At 40.7% G+C, this 23,258-nt stretch overlaps 1 protein-coding gene across 1 annotated transcript in view; it reads right to left on the bottom strand.

Moving 5' to 3' along the window:
* Positions 1–1,000: 1,000 nt before the first annotated feature.
* The window catches only part of slc2a9l2 (solute carrier family 2 member 9, like 2), a 96,718-nt gene continuing 74,460 nt past the window's right edge, over positions 1,001–23,258 (bottom strand). Inside the window, exons 11-12 of the mRNA XM_071516561.1 lie at positions 13,004–13,131; positions 1,001–1,252 (exon numbers count right to left, since the gene is read on the bottom strand). Coding sequence (XP_071372662.1) covers positions 1,001–1,252; positions 13,004–13,131 — 380 coding nt within the window. The remainder of the gene's footprint in view (positions 1,253–13,003; positions 13,132–23,258) is intronic.

Below are 23,258 nucleotides of genomic sequence, written 5' to 3'. Positions count from 1 at the left end.
ATGAAACCGAAAATGAGTATGTATTCAACTTTACCCAGTCTCCCTCAGCAACGTTTGGACACTTGGACACCGCTTTATCATGGCATGACATGTACATGCACCTTTGTAACTCTGTGTGTGTGTGTGTGTGGGGGGGGGATATTTGCCCCTCAGTCCTCAGGCAGTAGACTTTGAAATGTTGAGTACACCCTACTGTGGAGCAAACTGTGACTGCTATCCAATGCCACGCTTGTCTGCCTCTGTTCAGATCACTTCCTCCCCTGGCTCCAGCCATCTGGTGGGGAAGTAGCCTTGGCTTCTTTCAATTTTGGAGAGGCTCCAGAAAACTGTCCGTGTCAGCTTTACTGTGCTCCCTGGGTTCTCTCCCCTTGTCTGTGTTAGGAAGTTAACCCAGACATCAGCATTAGGGTTATAATCCCGCAAAATATGTCTCTTCTCAGACACACGCCTGCCCCCTCTCATGTCTGAAATATCTTTGGAAGCTGACAAAGATGAAATCTACTTTGACAGAGTTGAGAAGAGGTCGCACACTACTACAGCTTGTTTGGTTGATATAAATCAGCTTCCAGTTGTTCAGGCACACCTCTAGTACTAAAGCTTACGAACCAAAATGTTTCAATTAGTTCAATATTTTAGTGAGTATATACACGAACACACATTATTAACATTTATGTCATTTGTAAAATGACCTCCTAAAACAAAAACAAGTTTGTGTACATTCAGTTGTCTATTGAGTAAATGGAACATGAAATCTAGTTGGCGGTTTCCATTGTAATAAGAGACATACACCAAACATTGTTGTAAATTGAAATACTGTATTATTTCCTACAAAATTAGTCATACAAAACATATACAAAATACCATGAAGCTACCCAAAAGTGGTGAATTACATTTCATTTCATTGATCACAGTCATTAAATAAATATGTACAAACAGCAAATACTTAAGGTTTAAAAGTATTTAAATCCTGCCTCTGGATAATTAGTGCGTTTTCCTTCAGTTAGAAGGAACTCTCCATCTCGACAACATGAGCTGCCTTTCCATTGGTCACTTCCTTGCCAGGCTTGAAGGACAGAACCAACTCCATCTCGTGGACAGGGGAGGGGACAGGGATTTTGTTGATCTTGGCAAAGCTTTGGCTGATGTCCATAAATGTCTTATTTTTGGTCTCGGGGAGGATGACGTAGAGGTAGACAGCTCCCAGAACGCAGACCACTGTAAACACCAGGAAGGCAAAGGTCTCCAGCGCCTCCTACACAGGCACAAAAACATTTGTAGGAGTTAGACTGATCCAGTTAGTTTTGGTGGAAACACAGGGTGCATTTTTTTTAAGCACCGTGAAATAGGAAAAAGAAATTTGTTTCATCAAAAGACATCAAGAATAGACATGACTATGCTTTTTCATAAAATCAGTTTGCACCACACTGTCATTCATCGTTTTCAAAATCCTGGTAACCACACTGAATTATGCCTGAGTCAAATACAGTACAGCTATTCCACTCTTTCCACTTTCCACACAATTTCTCTCCCTTTCACAGACCTAAATCCGGTCATCCGGTCAGCCATCCCAAACTCTTGGCCCGTACCAGAGAGACAGTTTCTGTGTTATCTGTCTAGTCAAATATTGCTATTAGCTGCCATTAAGTGAAATTTGCTTTGAAATTCAAATTATATGGCCACAATTTGTGTGTGTTATGAGTAACAAGTGTTGGGGCTCTTGGAATTTTTTTTCAGGGTAGAGGGGTCTATTTATTTATATATAAAATGTTGAAATAGCCTGTAATATGAAAGCTGACCTTGTCTGGTGTGCTATGCCAATCATAGAGATTAGTGACAGATTTAAAAATACACACTGACTGATTACCCCCAGAGGGAGATTTAGAGATAGAGAGGGAGAGAGACAGCGTGTGTTTGTGTGTATGTGTGTGTGTGTGTGTGTGTGTGTGACAGAGGGAGACAGAGAAAGAGAGAGAGAGCAAGAGATAGAGATTTTGTGTAAGACAGAGAAACTTGCCTGACCCTCCCCAGTGTGCCACTGAGCTATAATCCCTTGCTCATGAGGGGACGGAATTCAAATGCGGCGCTATGTACCTGGTATTAGAAATGCAGTGTCCAAACAACCATGACCTCAATGAAGAACTACTTACCGCTTTGATCTCTGTGGTTATATCACCACTGCTGTTAGTCTCTGACACTGTTTTTCTGTTTTGAATGTCTTTCATAATAGCACAAAAAAAGCAGAGCATCGTGCAAAGGGCCTGACCCAGTTTCAAGCTGCCTCTGTGACGTAACGCTCATCTGCAAAGTTAGCAAGTTCCTCTGAAAACAAAGCCTTTCTTTCCCAGTTAGCATTATCTTAGGAGATGAGTCATGGTGGAAACGGGACATTTCTGCGTTCGCTTCTTCTGTCATTAATCTAATTTTTGCAAGCCCCGTGGATTGAGGAGAATGAGAAAGTCACTTCTTTGAGGCGGGGATAAGCTTTTGATCTGCTGTGCTGGCTCAGCTGGGCTCGGTTGGCACACACACTTATGCATGCACACAAATGCCCCATAAGTGGCCACAGAGACACATATAGACACACGCACGCATAATATTCTCTCATACTCAAAGACACACTTGTATGCGGTACCTAGAGAGAGGTGACTTGGAGAAAAGTGTTAGCACCTGTAGCGATATGCAAGCTATGTGATGCTATGTGATGGGGACCCGACGCAACAGGACAGGAGAGAGGAGAGAGGGATATTCAAACAAACCCACTGTGGACACAAATTTGAGACGTAGAAAAGATCTCCAGGTGCAAAGCGAACTGGCCTTCGCTGGGGAATATTCTGTCACGGTCAATGGTTTCTGGGGCAACACTTAGTCATCATCAATGGGAGGGGGGTGTGTGCACCTCCACATCAAAGTGTGTGTGTGTGTGTGTGTGTGTGTGTGGTGGTGGTGTGATGGGGGGGATTTTATTTGCATGTGTGGGGGCTTGCACAGACTATGCTGAGGCTTGACTGTTCCCAGTGGGAGGCATACTCAAGGACAGTGAACGCGATCCATGCATGACTGAGCTGTACACAAGATTACGAGGGCCTTACGAGGGAACTGTACACACTTGAGCTCTTCACAGAATTTATGGTGTGTGTCCATGCTGTCACATCCCGGGAGCTTAAATGTCTGAAGACAGATAATCGTTTTGCATCGCAGCTGTGGATCATAGTTAGTTATTGGTGGTCTACATGGAGAATTTTGAGGATTTATTGAAATAAGAATGATAATGGAAATAATGGGGCTAAGTCGCTGTCTCCACTGACCACGCTTGAGCCGGCTTATTAGGAACACACACGCGTGCGCGCACACAGACACAAACAGACACGCAATATACTAATGAGGTTACTGTGAGTGAGTCTCATGGCTCATTAGTTTTTGCAGAAGTCAAAACAGCTCTAGCATGTTGCTATAGCCCCATGCTATTTAAAAGTATCAATAAGTCATCCATACACCAATATGCAGTTAGAGGCAAAGGCAACTGTAAAAGCTCATTACATAATTGTTAACAGTGGCTCCAGTTCCCACATTAATCAATGCATTACAACACACATCAGATCATCCCAATATGTGTTAATTTCCTATGTTGTAGTGCACTGCAGTTTAGCCACTACACATTGTTGTTGTATTGTCTTGTGAAGCAGCATCAGGAGTATCAGAATCTACTCTCCATTTCCACCAAACAGGCCCGACCCTCAGAAGATTTGCAGCCTGTGGATTTACACAAGGAAGATAAAACTTAGAGGAGAGAGAGGGCACGGCTGTCTTTTGAAGGGAAACGATCAAACCTAAAACAATCCCCCACGCCTATCCCGGTAATGAGATTTTGGCGGGCCAGAAGTAATAATAATGTAGACGCCAGTAAGCCGACGTTGCTGTAATACATAGCTGCTAAGTTTCAAGGGAGATACTTGTCTGGAATATCAACTGGGGTGAACTCTAATAAGCCAGAATTGCAACTCCTTTTCACATCACAACCCTGTCCGATACATTTGCAATGCCATTTGCACCAGTTTGACACTTTTCACGTCTTTCTGTAATCCTTGGATGCCTGAACTATTTAGGATGGAATTCTGAAAGTTATTTCATTATAAACTAAGGCTGCACAATTAATCGTATTAAAATTGCGATCTCGATTCATACCTCTATGCGAACTCATTCCTAAATGATAACGATTCTGCCATTAGGGATATCCACCGCAATCATCCAAAGTTGATGTGACAGTCCCATATCAGTCACTGTCACATTTTTTTTATTGTGTTTCTGCCTGTATCAGGCAAAATAGTGCAATAAAATTTATATTAAAAATTGCTTTCCCTAAGACTTGTGAGAGAGAATCGTGATCTCAGTTCTAAGCAAGAAAATCGAGATTCTCATTTTATCCAAAATCGTGCAGCTGTATTATAAACGTTACAAGACAAAGTAAGTTGCCTTTTTCCACCTCCATTCACTTTGAGGAATGTGTCATGACATGTCAACAGTAGCTGTTGCCAGAAAATGTCGGTTCTATCTTAAGTAAGAGTTGTGATGAGTTTGCTTTCCTAGTGTTTTTATTGGAATTCATAGACTGTACCACCCATCTTCTGTTTCCATTATTTCCAGCCTATTTCTTCCAAGTCTGGACTAGAGCCTGGAGAGGAAAACAAACAGCCTAGACAGAAGCAAGAGAAGAGCAGGCTAAATAAAAGATCTCTGCGGAAATTACAAATATGACGATCAATGTGGTAAACTGTAGCGGGATCCAGACATTGTTTCCACAAAGAATGACCCAGCGGTGCTTGATATCAACACAGCGCTATGACATCAGCATCCGCCCGAGCAGCCGTTAATTGAGGTCAGTCACTGTGCTGCCATTGAATCGATCTGATGCAAAAGAGGTTATTATGCCGAGAAGCCATGTTGTGTTGGACATGCAAGAGCCTTGCATCAATGTTCCACTCTGAATAAAATAAATAAAAACCTGCCCTGAATTTATGATTAAATTGAATTGGGATTAAATTCCTCCCCTTGCAGGGAACATTGTGGCATCGCCTCACCTTTCACTTGTTTATTTGAATAGATATTTGGTCCTGTTCCAATTGTGGCAGCAAGGTAAAACGTCACATTAGCAAAGTGTTGAATGTCAAGCAGACTACACAGCTAACATTTTGAAGGGAGACACTGACAGTATGATCCGTTCTCAGCCCTGTCTGGGTAGAATTCGAAGCTAAAGAGCTCCGAAATGGGAGGCAACGAATCACTCAGTCAAAACGAGTGCGACTAATATCAACAATGGCTGAAACCCAAGTGACACCTCCGTGTTGCCCTGTCATGGAGGTAAGGGTGATGCGATGGTGCGACGGTGTGTTATCCTAACAGGGTTCCCAGGGTTCCCCCCTGGGTTCAGGTGCCAGGCAGTGGCCAGTGAGTCAGTACAGGGATCTTGATGCCCACTGTGTGCCCGGGGGCAACCGGGTCCAGCGCTGCCCCGGCCAACCAACCAACACTGCAATATTTGTGCCATTGGCTGGCTAAAAATAACCCTCTGTCGCTTCCTGTCTCTCACACTTGTCCTCTCCTTCCTAGCCTCGGTCGGCCTTATCTCCCTTGCTCTTCTTTCTGTCTCTCCAAATCCATTTCTACAGGTCTCTGTGGTATTGCTACCCCGTTGCTCTCTGCCTCTATTATCTGTCTAATTGTATATTCAGCTCCATTTTCACTTGCCCTTCCATTGACTGACATCTATTACCACCAATCTCATTGTGCATCCATCAAACTGAGGGAGCCATCTATCTTATCATCACATCATCTCTCTTTCTGTCTTGCTATCTGCCGATGACACACACAATCACACTCATATGCTTACACTGACACACAAACATGCAACATGTGTGCATATACACACATTCCCCATCTATCTGACAAACTTGCTAGTTCCAGTCTGGTATTAGGGAATGAGGTGACAGTGTATCAGAAAAGTGTCTCCGGAGAGAGAGGGAGGTGTGTGGGGAGGTGTGTAATTAGTGTCCTGTGGATCTCTTGACACTCTTTAGATGAGGTTCCCCACACACCGGCAGCTCTGGGGCCTTCCTGACACCACACTAAGCCTCCTCTGATCATTAGAACTAATGAACGCTGATTAGAGAGACAGCTTATGGAATTAACATATACCTTTTTGACAGGCTGAAACTGGCACATTTCTGTCAATCTTTTGAAATTACTTCCACAGCAAGTTAGCTTTCCTACTCCTGGCAGCTGGTATCTCCAACCTGGTCACAGCTTGAGTGCCAACCACGGATAAAAAGGCAAGTAAACACTATGGCAGTGAAAGTAAACCATAGGAGAAATGCTAATCAGCAAATGAGAAGGTGTGTAAAAATGCGGTAAATCTCCAAACACTAGAGGTTGATGAATCAAAATGAGCATGCTGTGAAAAGCAGGTGCTTTCTAGTGGAAAAGAAAGGATGCATAGATGCTTTGACCACTGTGATTCTGTTCAAAAACCTGCTTATGGAGAGAGACCAAATGCTAAGATAAAATCCTGCAAGAAAAACAATTCACTTCCTCCCTTAAGAAATCACTATCTGAGTATTTGATATGCCCCTTTTCAGCTGTTAAGGCTCGCAGTTCACTCTTTGCCCCCAGTACATGGAGGCCTGGTGCGGCTGACCGAAAGGACAGAATTAGGTGGATCTGGAGGGGCTGCAGAGAAAACAGGCAGAAAACGTTTGACAGAAGGTCAACCAACGTCACTAGAATGTCCAGCATGTCGCCAGCGGAGGTTCACTCTGCGCTCAAACTTTGGGGCTGACTTTTGTTGAACTTTTTCTGTTTGTTTCTATGAATATGTCCTTACAGTTACAGGAGCAGACACCTTGCCTGTGTGTGTGAATGTGTGTGTGTGTTTGTACTGCATGTGTGCGTGTGTTTGTGTGTGTCTGTGTGTTGGTCTGTGGTTGGGATGATGCATTTTAATAGCACAAATAATTAAAGGTTGTGCCAGCCGCTGGCAAGAACTTTTGACTCCACACTGATTTATTATTGGTGGCCATGTGTGAGGATGATCCATAGCTACATATTCTAAGTACAGTAAAGCTCCAAGGCAAATGTATTTATGCAAGATATGCATGCATTAGATTTAATAGGTAGTTGTTGTTTTCTACTGGCTTTGGGTTTTGGGTTTTGGGTTTTTTTGTGAGTGCCTTTTGCTCTGTTTATTAATGATGCATTTCAGTCTTTCCTTTGCCAAGATGGTGTCTTCATATGTTCAGTCAGAGAAAGTGGGCATAACAGAGGTTAGGATGGTCACATGTTTGTACGTGACATACAGTTTATGGCTATAGTAGTAAGAGTAATATGTGATGTACGGTACAGTAACATAACTTGGTGACACATGAACTGTAAAGTAGCAGCTCATTGAAGATGTGTGGGTGTGTGTATTTTCGGAGCACTGAGAATACCAGCGATATGCCTTTGACCTTCAATTTAGCCTTACACTCTACTAAGTTAAGGTCTAATGAAAAAATAGTGCACTGTTGGATAAAGCGCAGTGATATGTCAGTGAATTTGTGTATCCCCCGTTTCAGAACTAAACAAGGTTATGCTTGAAACGACCTGTGTTCATGTCGTTTGTGCTTATCCTCAGTAGAGTGACTGTAACTGCATCCTGTTTGCCTAAGTATTGTGTCCTGACCAGCGCCTGGGCAAATGCCTGCATCCCACTGCACAAGCTAGAGGTCAGACGCAGTCCAAAGCTACAATTCTGATGCACACACTCTCTCGGCACGTAAGAGTGTTTAAAAAAAATCCAGGTAGGAATAAAGATGCAGAATATGTACACAAAATGGTGACACACTCTGCAGCCTCCGAATGTAGTAAATTATCAGAAGTGAGTATTGGAAGTATACTTCTGTCAGTGATATATGCAGAAGGTCAATGAAATGATGCGTACAGTATGACTAGAATGCTGATGTGTGTTTAACATGTGACTCAGCGACTGGGCTGTGCCACAAGACCAATACGCCCACTCATATCTATAAATCTTGATGCAGATCCTATAGAATCTATAATGTGGTGTGATGGCTCACTATGGAATACACTGTAAGTGAAATGTACTTGCTCTGAGTAGATCTGATGAGGAGGAATACCTCTATATACATGGCTAGTTGCTCCAGGATTAATTGTCCTGGCTCTCACAGCTTTCCCATGAGCTTAGGTGTTTTCCTGCATTCAATCTGACCAAGACCAAACAAAGACAGCACTCTAACACAGTGAGGCCCTCAGACTGACAATATGCTCATGGTATTCTTCTGTATACTGGAATTCATTTATATAGCTTATTTACTCATTCAAACATTTAATATGAAGATAATTCATGTCCCCTGCAGTGTATTCGGTTGCTCTGTGCAAAACAACTGTTCAAGTCATACACTGTGAAACTACTGCAAAACACTTTAATGAAATCTCTCTCTGTGAAAGATGAAAGCCTTAAGTAAAACAACACACCCTGCACCAGGTATTTTATTAACAGAAAATTATTGTTTGTGAACAACAACAAAAAACAAGCCCCTGGCTATTTCTGCAATCAAAGACCAAACTGAAAAAGTGAAGTTCTTGAATAAGTTGAGAGAGCTGTAGGTTTGAGAGGGCATGAACTTCAGTATATATTTTTTCTCTCACAAAGATTGAAATGTCAAATGCCATTAGGATCTAATGAGGGGGACAAGCGGGACATTATGAATGTCACATTTTAACCGAGGGCAAAGTTCTGCCACTAAAAAAAGAAGCAGAGCTGAACCATGTCCTCAGCGCAGAGGGCAATTATAAGGCAGACAGTAGGACTATTTTTCTCTCATGCCATGAAATATAAAAATGGAATACATCCATGCTACATTTGAAATTAGCAATTAACCTTTCTCTTTTCCAGAGTCGTTGCTTAAACAGCATAATTACCTTATCTTTATATTGGGGAAACGCCTGAAATGTTTATCGGTGCTTGCTCATATGGTGAGAATAACAAATATAGCAACAAATTAAGTATAATACATTTTGTCCTTTATCCATTATGTGCTATACCCATTATAAACCAATATATGCACAAGATCTCCTCCGCAAGAGGAGACTGTTATGTAAAATCTCGGTCCACAAAGTTTAGCAGGATGGCTTTCTCAGCTAAAGCATCCGAGCTGTGGAACACCTTGCCTAGTACCAGAGAGTGCAGTACGTTTAGGAACTTTAAATTTTGTATTAAAAAATGGTTGAAAGGAAAACAGTCCTGCAGCCATTAGTTACTGTATGTAATGACCCCATGCAATGATATGATTTCTACTTATTGCTTGTGTGTGTGTGTGTGTGTGTGTGTGTGTGTGTGTGATTGATGATGTATGTGATCGAAATGTTTTATCTCATTTATTTGATTCTGTTTTTTTGGGGGTTTTTTTTTATAATGTTTGCATTCTAGATTGTAATTTCATTGTGTTTTTTAAATGGTTTTTGGTGTGCTACTGACGACCGCACAGCTCCCACCTTGTCTACTGTTGCCTTCCGCCCAGGGACTACGGATGGAAATTAGTTTACAGCTATATCTGGCACAATGTATTTATTGAGCATTGTCCCTGTCAAATAAAAAAAAAAAGTTGGTTGAGCTCAGTGGGAAAAGCCTCACCAACACAATATGTCAACTGACATGGAGGCAGCTCATGCTTGACATGCTTAAGTTACAGCATACCCATCTCCAAACTATTTTATTCCTGACCTTGGGAGATTGACACATGTTACAAAGGGAGAGGGAGAGAGAGAGAGAGAAAGAGAGAGAGAAAGAGTTACAGTTGAATATGTGAGAGAGGTCAGAGGAAAGTGGCAGATGAATTTACATCTACTTAGCAAATCACTTAGCTAAAGTCCTTGGGAGAGAGTTGTGAGTGTACTGCAGAGGCAGAGAGGAGGACATGATGACACCTTGTGAGAGAGGGAGAGAAAGGAGAGAAAAAAGGAGAATGGGGTTGACGCACAAGTATGTGGGCAGTGACATGAAGACGCAGAGTTTTTATGCGACCACGTCAAGCTAAAATGTCACATTGATTTCTCCTCCCTTAAAATCCAATAATCCCATCTATAGGCCCATTCACTGCTTAGATACATAGAGTGGAAGTAGGCCTAAACTATAGGTCAAAGTATGCATAAGAATGTCATATTTACCATATAGCGTGGTAATTCATCTGCCTGTGTCACAGAATGCCTTTACAGGTATATGGCACACCATTCATCATCTTTTCAATGAATATGACAAACAGATTTTGCACATAGAGATGAAACAGATCTGGGAGAGATGATTAATGCTGCTTACATGTACATGTACATTACATGGTTGGACCCAGCTTAGTACTGTCAAAGCAGGATTTAGTCATTTATATGTAAAGATCTCTGCCTAGATCTGAAAGACTGCATCGATTTAAAAATACAATACAGAGCAAAACCTTTGAGTATGGCTTGTTTTATAGTGACCAAACAGATGTGCATTGTACACAAATTCACTGCATTCACACATGCACACTATAGGACACATTGTTTTCCCTCCAATAAGCTACCTTTATCGTTCTGTCCACCAGCTAACTCGATAAAAAGCTTCAGTAACAACTACATGCACATAAAAGCCAGAGGTCTTAATCAGGCTTATTATCTTTTCTAGTCATTCCCACTGCGGCATAGATACATCCTCCAGGCTATTTCACACGTTACTAATTCCCTTACCTTGTTTTAGCACAAAGTCACACACATGTCTTTTGTCCGCCTTAACAGCCAGGTCCATTCATTTGCAGTGGCTCACTAGAAGGAGCAATTGGTTGGGATTTCTGTTATGTGAGTCAAGTCGCAGTGGTTTTAGGGAATGGTATGCTCAGAACAGATGTACTGGCAGAAAATAAATCTGCCAAGCAACATGTGCCACTCTGTAAAAGTTCTATCAATGAATGCACTGGACATTTAATTAAACAATAAATTTGCAATATCTCAATCAGCATTATACTGTGATATGCCAGGATGTAAGGATTCAAAGGAGTGGTAATTTACATACATAAAGGCAAGACACATAAGAATATTCATGAACAATGTATCTGACTCCTTAAGGAGCATTTATCATTTATGAAGGATGAACCAGGGGATCCGGCTGGTAAACCACATTGTAGTAACTATGCTAATGAACAGAGCAGCCCTGGGGGAACATATGCTGCCACGCGCACACACACACACACACCCACACACTTGACGACACCCTTGGAAATAGCGATGTGACTAAATTTCAGAATCACTTTTTGACAATGAAATCAGTCATCACCTTGCCTGCTCAAATCCTTTTGTTTTGGAAGGCTTTTTTATAGAAGAACATGATCATGCCCAGGTGTCTGACTTTGTTTACTGTTACCCCAAGGACAGGAGAACCTAATGACAGCGTGGTAGGAAGTCTTAACTTCACTGAATCATATAAAACCGGTAAGGTGGCGTCACTAAATGCTCTAGTGTAAAATCAAAGGGGAAAATGCATTTTTTTTTTTTTTGTGACAGAAAATAACGAAATTCCAAATGCAACAAGGCAGCAATTCCCTTAATTGCTTTCTGGAATATAAACCTCTTAAATGCTCTGCACTTCTAAAGTGTTTGGAGGAGTTGACATGTTTTTGCCTATGCTGTGAAATTTTGACTGATAAGACTCAAAGAAGGCAATGAATATACTGAAAAGAGCTTCGGATCAGGCGGTCAGCGCTCTCTCTCTCTCTCGATGTCTCTCTCTCTCTCTCTCTCTCTCTCTCTCTCTCTCTCTGAGTTTTGTACTCTATAATGTTCTGTCATATGAAATGTGAGGAGGCAGCAGAAGCCTGAGGGCCCATTAATGGGACAAGAGGGAGTAAAGAGGCCATACAGTTACGGTGCCTGCGTGTGGGTAAGAATACTGTAGAGTGGGGAAACACTGTACACTAGACCAGACTGGTGTGACTACAGCACAGGACCTGAGGACTGGATGTCGAGGAATATCTCTTACACAAAATGCTGTGTGGAGATATGAGTGTCTGTGAATGGAGGTACATGTGTGTGCTGTCCAAGTGGGGGACTTTTGTGAAGCACACTGAAAACACAGACACTTGTGCGTACTGCAATAATGCCAACCAATCTGTTTTTTTTGTAATCCAAAATAAGTCAATACACCAAATGCTCCTGGCAAAAGAACAAAACACAACCCATCCATCAACAAGCAAAAAACTTCAGCAAGCAACCTTAACACTGCCAAGCCCAATTCTAAACTTTACAAACACATGCGCTCCTGGAACAGTGTTTTAGTGGAGAGGTTGAGAAGACAGAACGATTGCCAAAAAAAACCCCAAAACACCGGAGTTAAAGTTAAGAAAGAAAGTGAGCGAAGGGAAGAGTGAGAGAGAAAGCAGGCTGTGAGGCCAATGTACACAATGGAGACGAACAGAGAGCGGGCAGAGAGGGAGAGACAGGGAGAGGCACAAAGGGAACGAAACACATGAGGTAAAAACGAGAAGAGGCAGCGGTGTTGAGCCGCCTACGGCAACAGTCATGTTCTGGGAGATGAAAGAGGGCCCTGCAGTTCCAGGAAATGTTCCAATTTCAGACACTAATAGGCTATTCTATCTGGCACTATTGTTTTTGCAAATTACTCCACTCTTAAAAAAGACACTTGTTCAACCTCCTTAACTCTGATAAGTGGAGATACTTCAGGTCCCACATGAACCACTTTTAACAGACTTATTATTCATAAAAAGTGGGTATTATGTATTTCTTAGCAATTTAACACAAGACAAGATGCCCTAAAGGCTTGTACAATACGTCCAGGGAAAGATCTATTATATTTCAGGCAACATTTTAATAACCACTATGCAGACTTTGGGTTTTGGGTTTCACAAGGATATTACAATGATTTGAACTGACACACACACGTACACATACATGTGCACACTAGCTAACTCACCTGAATGAAGGGGAACAGGAGGCCCACAGCAAAGTTGGACAGCCAGTTTACGGTACCAGCGATCATGAAGGCGGCAGGCCGGTAGGACTGTTCAAACAGCTCCCCGGTCAGGACGAATGGGATCCCACCTGACAGAACGGAGAGGAGAGACAGACCATCAGCAACAGCAACACACCGCTGACAGGAGAAACAAGCCATCTGATATCCTCTGTTTGACTTTAATTACACTGTATTTCATCACTGCTTCTTTGTGTTTTCCTGCCCCCTCACCAGATACATTGTAATCAGTTGGTGCCCTCGAGGATTGGTGTGCCTTTCACGCCATAATGGCACACACCGTCCCACTGTTCAACTCCAACAACTCCCACACATATTTCCTTTTTTATCAGTGAAACTCATCATGAACTGAGCTCAGATTACCGTTTTATGTTGTCTTTGAAGATACAATCAGCAATTTATTTGCTAAATCCTGGATATATCCAAGTTTTTTTTTTTATAAGCTTTTTTTTTAAAGTTTCTTAATCCATAACTCAAAATACAGGTGTATTTTACTCCAGAACAAAACAAACAGGACAGACTCAAATTATATATAAAGCTTATGTTAAGATGTTTAGCAGCACACACTGTCAGTCCTTGGACCAAAAGCTCAAACTATCAATTTTGTTCAATGAATTTCAGAGTTAAAAAAATCTTTAATTCAATGAATCACTTTGTAAACAAAGCCAGTAGTTAGCCGACTGGTTTCAACAAGGGGTGACATACTAGAATCACAGTTTGAGCCTTTATAGATGGTGGCCCACTGGACCTCTGGCCTATCCCCCAGTACAATGTGCAGCCAGCATTTCCAAACTTACAAGAGCAGATGTTGACGTTTGGATGCTTTGATGGGTGATGACGTCAAACTAGGAGGCTGAAATCTAAGTACTTGGCCCATTGAGTTCAAATGTGAAAGTAGTAATTCATCTTGACAGATTATTACAAACTCAATAGAGAAAATGTTTTGATATATGTAGTTTTTTTTTTAGATCAAAACAGTGCAAGTCGGAAGTCATAGATGTCACAAGGCATGCTGCATGATGAGATGCAAGTGATATTCCCTATTATTTGTATGATTTACAACAGGGTCACTTCATCTGCAGGCTGGGCCTAAACAAGTTAAATGCCTTAGGGATTTTTCCTTCTCTGTCAAAAGGCATATTCAGTTATTCATTTGTACATTTTCTCTAATGGAGTGAAAGAAACTTTTAGTCTATGAATTTTCAGTCTGTTGAAATCAGAAGAGTCCCTATATGAATCATTATAGAATGTCACAGATTAGCATGGGAATGTATGAACAATAACTAGTGTACATACAGTATAATCAATGAGTACATATGAGCAGTAAGTTAAAGCAGCATGCTCTACAGCATTATGCTCTTAGGTTTAGTGTAAGAACTGCCTGCCCTGGACACGTATTGCATGTGAATTATGGTGGCCTAATCAGGATCTCTGTCCTCAGCAGGATTTTACAGAGATTTGGAGAGGCTAACGATCATGTTTTAGGCATAAAATCACGCATGCAATATGCATGATAATGTAATAATCTATTTACAAGATGTAATTGAATTTCTGTGGGCACGGATACTGTGTGATGCCAGTGTCATAACAAGAGGAAAATTTGTGAAAGATGATGTGCTCTGATGGGTGTGATACACACTAGTATAACAATACGCTGTACTCTTTGGAAGTACATCATAGAGATTAGGGGGAAAATGAACAACCTTTTCTGCAGCATTCTCAAAGTACATTTTCCTTTTCACATTGAAATCTTGTTGTAGTCCTTATTAATGATCTTCATAGACAGATTCGCCACTATGATGTTCCAGATTAAAAGATATAATAAGTTGTATCTCTGCCTATGCCTACACTACATTTTGTCAAAAAGCATATTACTATTAAATGTAGCCAATGCTGCACTGCAGCAAATGCTTACTGTACTACAGCTCCCATACTGTGTGAAGATTTTTTCTCTTTTTATTTGCCAACAGGTGCAAAGAACGGTTTGGTGACCAACCAACAGTTTGAGAGACAGTAATGAGCAAGACATGAATTATGTTATATACACAGTCAGTAACAGTCAGCTACTTTACAAGTTCTGAAAATAACCAGACTGCAACAGCCACTGTATGTACTCAGGATAGGTGCATCCAATGTCTGATTTTTTTTTTTTTTTTGCCTCACCTGCCAAGGGCTGGCAAACTAAAAAAAATTGCCTGCCAGGATTTGTTTTTATTCATTTTTACCAGCTAGAATAATTACATTTTTCACAGAAATATGCCACTCTACCCATTTTCTGTACTATTTCATGGATAGAATCAGGTACTGTGTTAATTTAAAAGGTGCTCACTCACTATACAATGGATCAAGATTGTAACTGATCATGAAATGCAACAGAACTCAGCACATCAATTTATTACATTAAATTTGGTCTTTAACATTATGTATTTGGTATTTTCTTTAATTCAAAAATATAAAATACTTTTATTTAGTGGCAAAGACAATTACTGACTATGGATATACTGTATATACTGTATACAGTATCTCTCTTATGAAAAAGAGAGAGAGAGAGAGCGCTTAGTTATTCTCACAGGTTAGTAGCCAGTATTGTTGGGTTTAGATTTGAAATATTCCTGCACTTTGTTTTGAAAGTTGCAGTCTACATTTCTTGTGAATGTCTCATGGGTTTGGTTGTATTTTTTCAGCCATCTTCAGTGAGGGAAACTCTTCTTTGCCTCTCCGCTGCATGTGATCAGCTAGACATTTTAAGCAGTAATGTCACCTAGCGCAGCCTTTGTGCTTTCCCCTTGCAAACTATTGCTAGTCTAGTAACCAGTGAGTTAGCTAGGTTTGTGCTAGCAAACAATTTTTTTCTCTCCTCTAATGCCTTGGTTGGCCCACCCCGTTTTTAAATTGCCCGCACCCTAACATAATGCAAATGTTGTCGGGGTGTGTCTGGTACTCAGTGTGGCGCAAGGCATGCTGAGATACTGAGTATCTAAACAACTGAAACTGGCAACTCTGTGTGTCACGGTTTCTCCCCACGCTGCGTCTTTCAAAACTGGTGTACAATCCTGTCTGTTATGGGATATACTGTATAGGCATGATTAAACTTAACCTTTAACTTTCTTAGGAGGACAGTTCTGAATAAAAACAATGCTCATTCCCAAGGTAACATTATTTATTTATAGGAATACCTTTTCTACTCTAATTGTGTGGATGTTGCATTTTATGTCCAATTCCCCATCGCAGGTAATTTGTTGTGGCACATAAATGCTTTTAAGAAGCCAGTTACTAAGCTACAAACCACAGGAGCATTTGCATTAAACAGCTGAATAAAAGGAGGTATACCTAGTTCACATTAGCCCTCAGCATCCCCTTAGATTTAACTGCTTGCAAACACCATAAACCATCCCATTATTTGAATAAGATGCCTTGCTTTTGGACAAATGTGACCAGCTAATGAAATAGCAAGTGACTGTGTGCAGTAATGCATGCACAGAATTGTCCAGATTGCACGTACCAATCATGAGCACATTAAAGTACAACCACCTGCCAAAACGTCTGGTAGTTATTCAAATTTAACAAGTCATGCAGGTGTCCAGGTTCCCCTGACATTTAGTAAAACAAATGACCACACAGCAACATCAGGGCATAAAAATACATTTGATGACTTGCCAACCAAACTGAAGCCAATATGCAATATACTACAGACACAGTTTAATCTCTATCGCAGTCAACTGAACGCAAAAGCTTCAGAAATTGAGTCCAAGGCATTTAAAAATATCTATGTATGTCGTTTGGTACCGAGAAATATTATGCAATACATTACAACGCTAACACCTTCTGCCCTGCGCTTTGATGTGTACAAAAGTTTTGATAGCACAATTGATGTATCCTCTCCTTATTTGTCACTCACTCTACAACTTTGATCATGTCTGTCTGTCAGAAATTTGACATTTCTGGCATTGTGTGCACTCCTTACTGTACTGTGCATCTCAACTAGGGCCAAGAAGTGAGGAAGCACAACTATGCTTCAACTCAGTGAGATGTTGGTTGGTTAGTCCTGTTGGAAATTCCTCTTGCATAGGAAAACCCAAATCAATATGAACAAAATACATTAATGATACAAGCAGGATAAGTAAGCAACAGGAAACATTCGGAAGGGATTTTTCTGGATGCAGCAGGGCAACACTGATCTCAATACTCCCAGGAAAAACAAATCTGCTTCATACATAATACAGGGGGGAAAAGTTTAGCCAACATGGGCATTTTGTGTGTGTGCGCCTGTGCCTGTGCGTGTGTGTGTGTGCGCGGTTTGTGTGTGTTCAGTTTAGATCTGTTCCAAGATAATCCGCTCAGTACAAAATAGCGGTTTCCAGGGAGTCCTGCACCTAATATCTGCAGTGTGTGTGTGTGTGAGAGAGAGAGAGAGAGAGAGAGAGAGAGAGAGAGAGAGAGAGAGAGAGAGAGAGAGAGAGAGAGAACACACAGTCGGTGTTTGTATAATGCTATGGTGCGAAAGGTTTGCTTAGTTGAGAAGGACAATGATGGAACAGGACGTAATTGGGCTCTAAAATGTTTCAAGAGTGAACAGCTGAATCCTTAGCCTAAGGGTTAGGTGCTAAGATACCGGATTATGGCAGATTTAATAAGGATCACTTCTGTATGGGTCAAATAATTAAGCGCTGTAGCTCTGAGGTTTGAATCACCCTTTAAAAGGATAAATTTGTCATTTGTGGACCTATATATAATCTTACATTCCTGTAGTACTAGGACCCACAGAGATTATCGTCTCCTGAATCAGCTGTTGGTTAAAACGGCGAGCTCCCGTTGCCTCTTGCTGCTAACAATGAGTCCAAATAGAGTTGAGATGTTTGGTTCCAGAAGATTCTCCAGCCACCAGACTCATAGGGATTTTAACTTGCGCAATAATCGCAATATTAAACAAAAGAGAACCTTGGTACCACGATACTCAAGGTTGCTGTAATGATCCTTGGTTATAAATGTTTAAACCTTGTTAGTGCAAAATCGTGATTTTTCTGTTGCTTCCGTGTTTCAAACGGCACCAAACTCTACCAGCTCCATGAGCTATTGAAAATTACTGACATTATTAGCTAATTAGCTACTGTGAGCTAATCAAATGTTGGGTAATGAACATCATACAACATATTTTTTTTTCCAAAATGATGAATACCATTGTGGAATGAAACCCTTTTTATTGATGCATAGAGATGGAATTGAAAACTGATTGGGTCATAAATCAGCCCCCATCAAATGAACACTTGCAGTGGATTTCTTCATTTTTTTACACGCCAATACAATCCCCCAACAAGTCGGTGCTATACTGGTCAAACTCTGTGGGCACTGCACTATGTGGGTTATTAGCTGTGCGCTCAAGTCTCTCACAGAGATGTCAGTACTGGATATAATAGGCCACTGAAATGGTCTTAGGGATGTATCAAGCTCCAAAGAGTCCAAAGAGAATCACTAAACACAGCAACTCAAAGACACCTTTGAACTGCCTGCTCACCAATGCGGCATCTGATTTGCATCCTATACTGTACATTCGCTACAGCTTGGCGTGTGTTTACACGATAGGATCTGAACTTTGACCTGAAATCAAATCTAAAACACAGGCCCAGATTGCATAAATATTTCCACTGGCACTGATGCTGCTTGTTTTTGCTGCTAGGTTTGCTTCAAAGTTTATCCCCAAATTCCAGCAATCTCATTTATAGATATTGGTAAATTAGGCACACAATCGGGCTCTTGCTATCTCTAAAAAGTTTTCATTACATTACATTATATTATGTCATTTAGCAGACACCTTTCTCCAATGGGAATTACAATAAGTGCATTTTGCACTTTCATTTGGCTTAAAATCTGCACTAGAAATGTCTTTGTTCGCTACATGGCCTTTCACTCAGAACAGTGTCTGTTTCCCGGTATGCAGAGAAAACGCCGGACCTGCAACATCTATGGTCTACTGTACCTTTATTTAAAAAGGTATAAAACATAGAATAGACCATGTTTCAGACACAATAAGCTTTTGTCAGCTCTTACAGAGAAATGCCAGAGTCCATTATATACACCAATAGTGTAAGACACATCCAGCCATAGACCCAATTAAGGAGTTAAATTGAAAACCCTGGACAAATAACCTTTGGGTGTCCAGTCTTGTACCCAATCACTAACAGGACCATCTACATTTAACATAGGCCTACTCAATAAAATACACAATTAGAAGATTAGACCCTATAGCAAAAATACAAAAAAGAAAGCTTGATCATAACAAATATTGAAAATATCACTACTATCTACTAGAATCTAGAGTGAACCCAAGTATTTGTTAATAAGAGAATCACTATCAATGAAATACTTAAAGAGCATATCATAAACGGTGTGATACTGAAATCCTTATTTAGTCCCTAAAGCGTGACACAGCTCATATATCCAAAACGCTTGTCTGCAGAGTAGAAGGTTTTCTGTGCACCCAACCCCACTTGGCTTTTTGGTTTCCCAATATCTCTCAGACTCTTCTTCTCAAATCATGAGAAACATTCATCCCACGAGATGAGCGGGCTCATTGATGTTAATCAGAGTTCTCTTGTTGCCGCAGCATGTTCCATGTCAAGTCAAGTTTATTTGTATGGCCTTTGAGTTACAGTCTCAAAGGGCTATGGTGCGCTCTGTGCCTGAGCACTAATTAGACTATGTAGGTTATGGTGCCAGCATATGTTTCTGCAGGGCTCCAAAGGAGATAACACGTGTTGAATCATCAGGGGTGAGAGAAACCACAGCTTTGTCTACTGCCAAGATCAGTGGTGTCCCATCATGTACCATGGGAGGCCAGGAGAATGCAGGTTTTCCTTCCAACCAAACAGCACAGCAGCTGATTTCATTAATTACTTGCTCCCTCTATCCTTGAAGGTGTACTGATCAGTGAATTAACTAGCTGGCAGGACAGAAAACATGAGAGACCAGGTTTGAAAAACACTAGTCTAATGGACAACTTTACTAACAATCAGAGACTGTCCACAAAAACAATGAATGGCTTATTATTTGTGGACACAGAAAAGAGGAGACTGATCAAACAAGGTACAAATGAATCCCATTAGAAGCCTAAAATGGTATAAACAGAGCAAAGTTGAATAGACTGAAATATAAACAGTGATTCTTTATCTTTTGAACCGATTTGTGACAGGAGCCCCTGCACGGCGTTCTGCTCTAGCTTAACCTCCGGAGACATCACATGTTTTAGGGGTCAACCACACTGTAGCAATGCCAGAGCCTTGTTGTGTTTTGCCTGAGGCAGAGAGCCATAGATGATGGCACAGCAGTGACAAGGCAGCACCAGAGGCCCTCCAGACGCCAATGTTGCTTTCAGCTTCAGTTGGTCCACACATGGGTTTCAACCAGCTTATCACTCCTACTTGATCGCTGAGATTCATCTAGATAACGCTAGGACAAGTATTTATGAACCAGACAATACCATGTGCAATAGAAGATATGTTCCATGTCAAGTCATGTTCCATGTCAAGTTTACATTGTCTCAGAGTATAGGATCATGCAGATTTTCATGATGATGAAATAAAACAGGTTTGATATCATTGGAAGCCCCAGACAGCCTCAACCAGTCACTGACCCTCTGATGCTTCATGACAAGTATGTGCGCTCCTGGACATCCAGTGACGAGGTTCAGACATGGAATTATCACATCACCATCAAAATTTGTCTATAATGGTGACATCATTACATTTGTCTGTCCAAGTTGGAAAATCCAAGTTGGAAAAGTTACTTTCATCAAATGCCCACTTCTTCTGATAACTTTAAGTATGCTCATATTACAGAACTTGCTAGGTGAAACCTGAAATTTTAAATACATTTTTATCAATCTGATACAGTGCAGTACTGATATAAATTAACATGTCAACATCTGACGGAGTTTTACTCAATCAAAATGACTACTGCCAAGTGTTTGATATTTGATTCTCTCTAATGGGAGGATTTTCTAGGAGCTTTACCTTTGTCCTGGTAGGGAGTCATGCTGTCCGCTCCACTGTTTACAGATGGAGGCTAGTGATATTATCTAACAAAGAGCGCAGACACTATAAATAAAACTAATTACATAATTGCAAAATCATAGCACACTGACAGAATACTTCCTTCCCTCACAAACACATGCAGACACACACACACACACACACAGGCACGCACAGAGTTGACACACATTTAACACATGCATAAACATGCACACATGCATGCATGCACACACAGGGCAAGTGTGGGCAACTCCACTGTTCTGCAATGCTTCAAAACAATGGATTTCTTTGGCTGCATGTCTGAGTTTATTTGCATTTTCAAATTACATACATCACATACTTCTCATACACTACAGTCAAAAATAAAAAAGCAAATTCCTTGTTTTAATTTTTGACAATGAGCTGATAAACTATGCATTTCAACATAGTTGAAACTATGAAGAGGAAGAGAGATATTTGTAGGAAGGAGGTGGTGTAGAGTAAATTAAATGAGTGTAATTCTTAAAATCTGAGAGGGTTTCTGGCAGAGATGCCATGCTAACACACAGACCACCTGCAGAGATGAAAAGACAACCACAGAGAATGAACATTTTCCGTTTTGGATGTGACACAGGACACGCATAACAAAGTGATCTGAACCGCTGTACTGTACACCAACAATGATAAGAGCGGGGCATATAAAATTCGCCTCAGGGAAACTGTGTTGACAACCCAATCTCAGGATAAATAGCAAAATATCAAGGTATTACTGGCCCACATTTATTCCTGCATTTGCTTGCTCACTTCATCGCACTTGATATCAACAGATAAATAATGTCATTACTGCAGATCAAACTGCTTCTACTGAACCGGCACTCTATGTAAACAGAGTAATAAATCATCTTCAGAAATCTCAAATATTGCAAACCAGCAAAACTCTGTAGCCATGTATAAACACTGGGGAGTGATTCATGTTTACTTTTTAAAGTGGAAATGCAAGGGGAGTAAGTGCAAGAGAGTAACAGTATTTAAAAAAAGATCCAGTGGTGGCGATACTGTCTGATAAATGGAAAAATAAGAGCCTTGAGTACCTAGTCTAAAATTCCTACAGCTATCTGTAACATAGTGAAGGTACAAGAGAAGTTAATATTGGAGCTGATATGAACTGAATCAAGTGTCCAGAATTGGATACACAACATAAGTGATATTCAATTTTAAAAAAGACAAACAGGGAGGGTCCTGGTGGTTCAGTGGTCTAAGGCGCATACCAAATAACCACAACATCTTTGGTTCAAATCTGTATCTTGTGTCACCCCCCTCTATCCAATCTTTTCTGTCTCTCTCTATTTTTAAGTGTCTAATGAGGGTAGAAATACTAAAAAATAAAGCTGTCACACCTTTGTTTTCTTTAACCATCACAATTTTTTCAAAGTGTATTTGTGTTACTCACCTACACATAGTTTTCACTTGTTAGTCTATATAACAGATTATTCATTGGATACCATTCTGTACCCCCATGCAGTACACAGGGACAGGAATATTAAATGGTAGCAACTGTGGACTTGAATACTATAAAGATTAACATAACATTAACCAAACAAGGTGGTGAACATAAAGATGATCACATCCAACCCCCCTCACACACAGAAATACATTCACATGTGTACAAATACTGTTTCTCTCCTCTCTCTCAAACTCCATCTGCCTTTACTTCTCCCTGCACATCTTTAGCTCTTCTCACTAAGTCTCTTTCTAATACTGTCCGCCACACATCATTAAATTTCACCTTGGCATGAGTTCACTCCACTGAGGGCCTCATCTCATCATCTCTGTCCCTCCTGTGTATGTCTCTTGCTTGTCAACAAACACTTCACCTTTAATTTTTAAGAGGCTTAAAGATACACTTGAAAATACTCTTCACCTCTAAGAGCGATTGTTATTAGGAAACGAGGCCCAGTAATGTTCAACAGTTAATGAATTTTGTATAACAGTGTAATTTTACCCTGGTGAAGCACATCTGTTCAAAGATAATTGCAGGCCTCTTATGGAGAAAGCTTGCAATTACTCTCCGTGTCACACACTTTACTATTAAGTGACTGAGAGACCGCAACAAATAATCTGCTTGGAAAGGCTAAAAATTTGAGCTGCCTCTTGAATCGCTTAACACATATCAATTCATTGTCAGACTTACTTGT

This window comes from Centroberyx affinis, unplaced genomic scaffold, assembly GCF_046629955.1.
Source record: "Centroberyx affinis isolate AG114_WGS23_722 - 3 ecotype Tasmania unplaced genomic scaffold, CSIRO-AGI_Caff_v1 ptg000409l_1, whole genome shotgun sequence".
Taxonomy (NCBI): Eukaryota; Metazoa; Chordata; class Actinopteri; order Beryciformes; family Berycidae; genus Centroberyx; species Centroberyx affinis.
The sequence above is the reverse complement of the archived record's forward strand: the minus strand, read 5'-3'. Positions and strand labels throughout refer to the sequence as shown.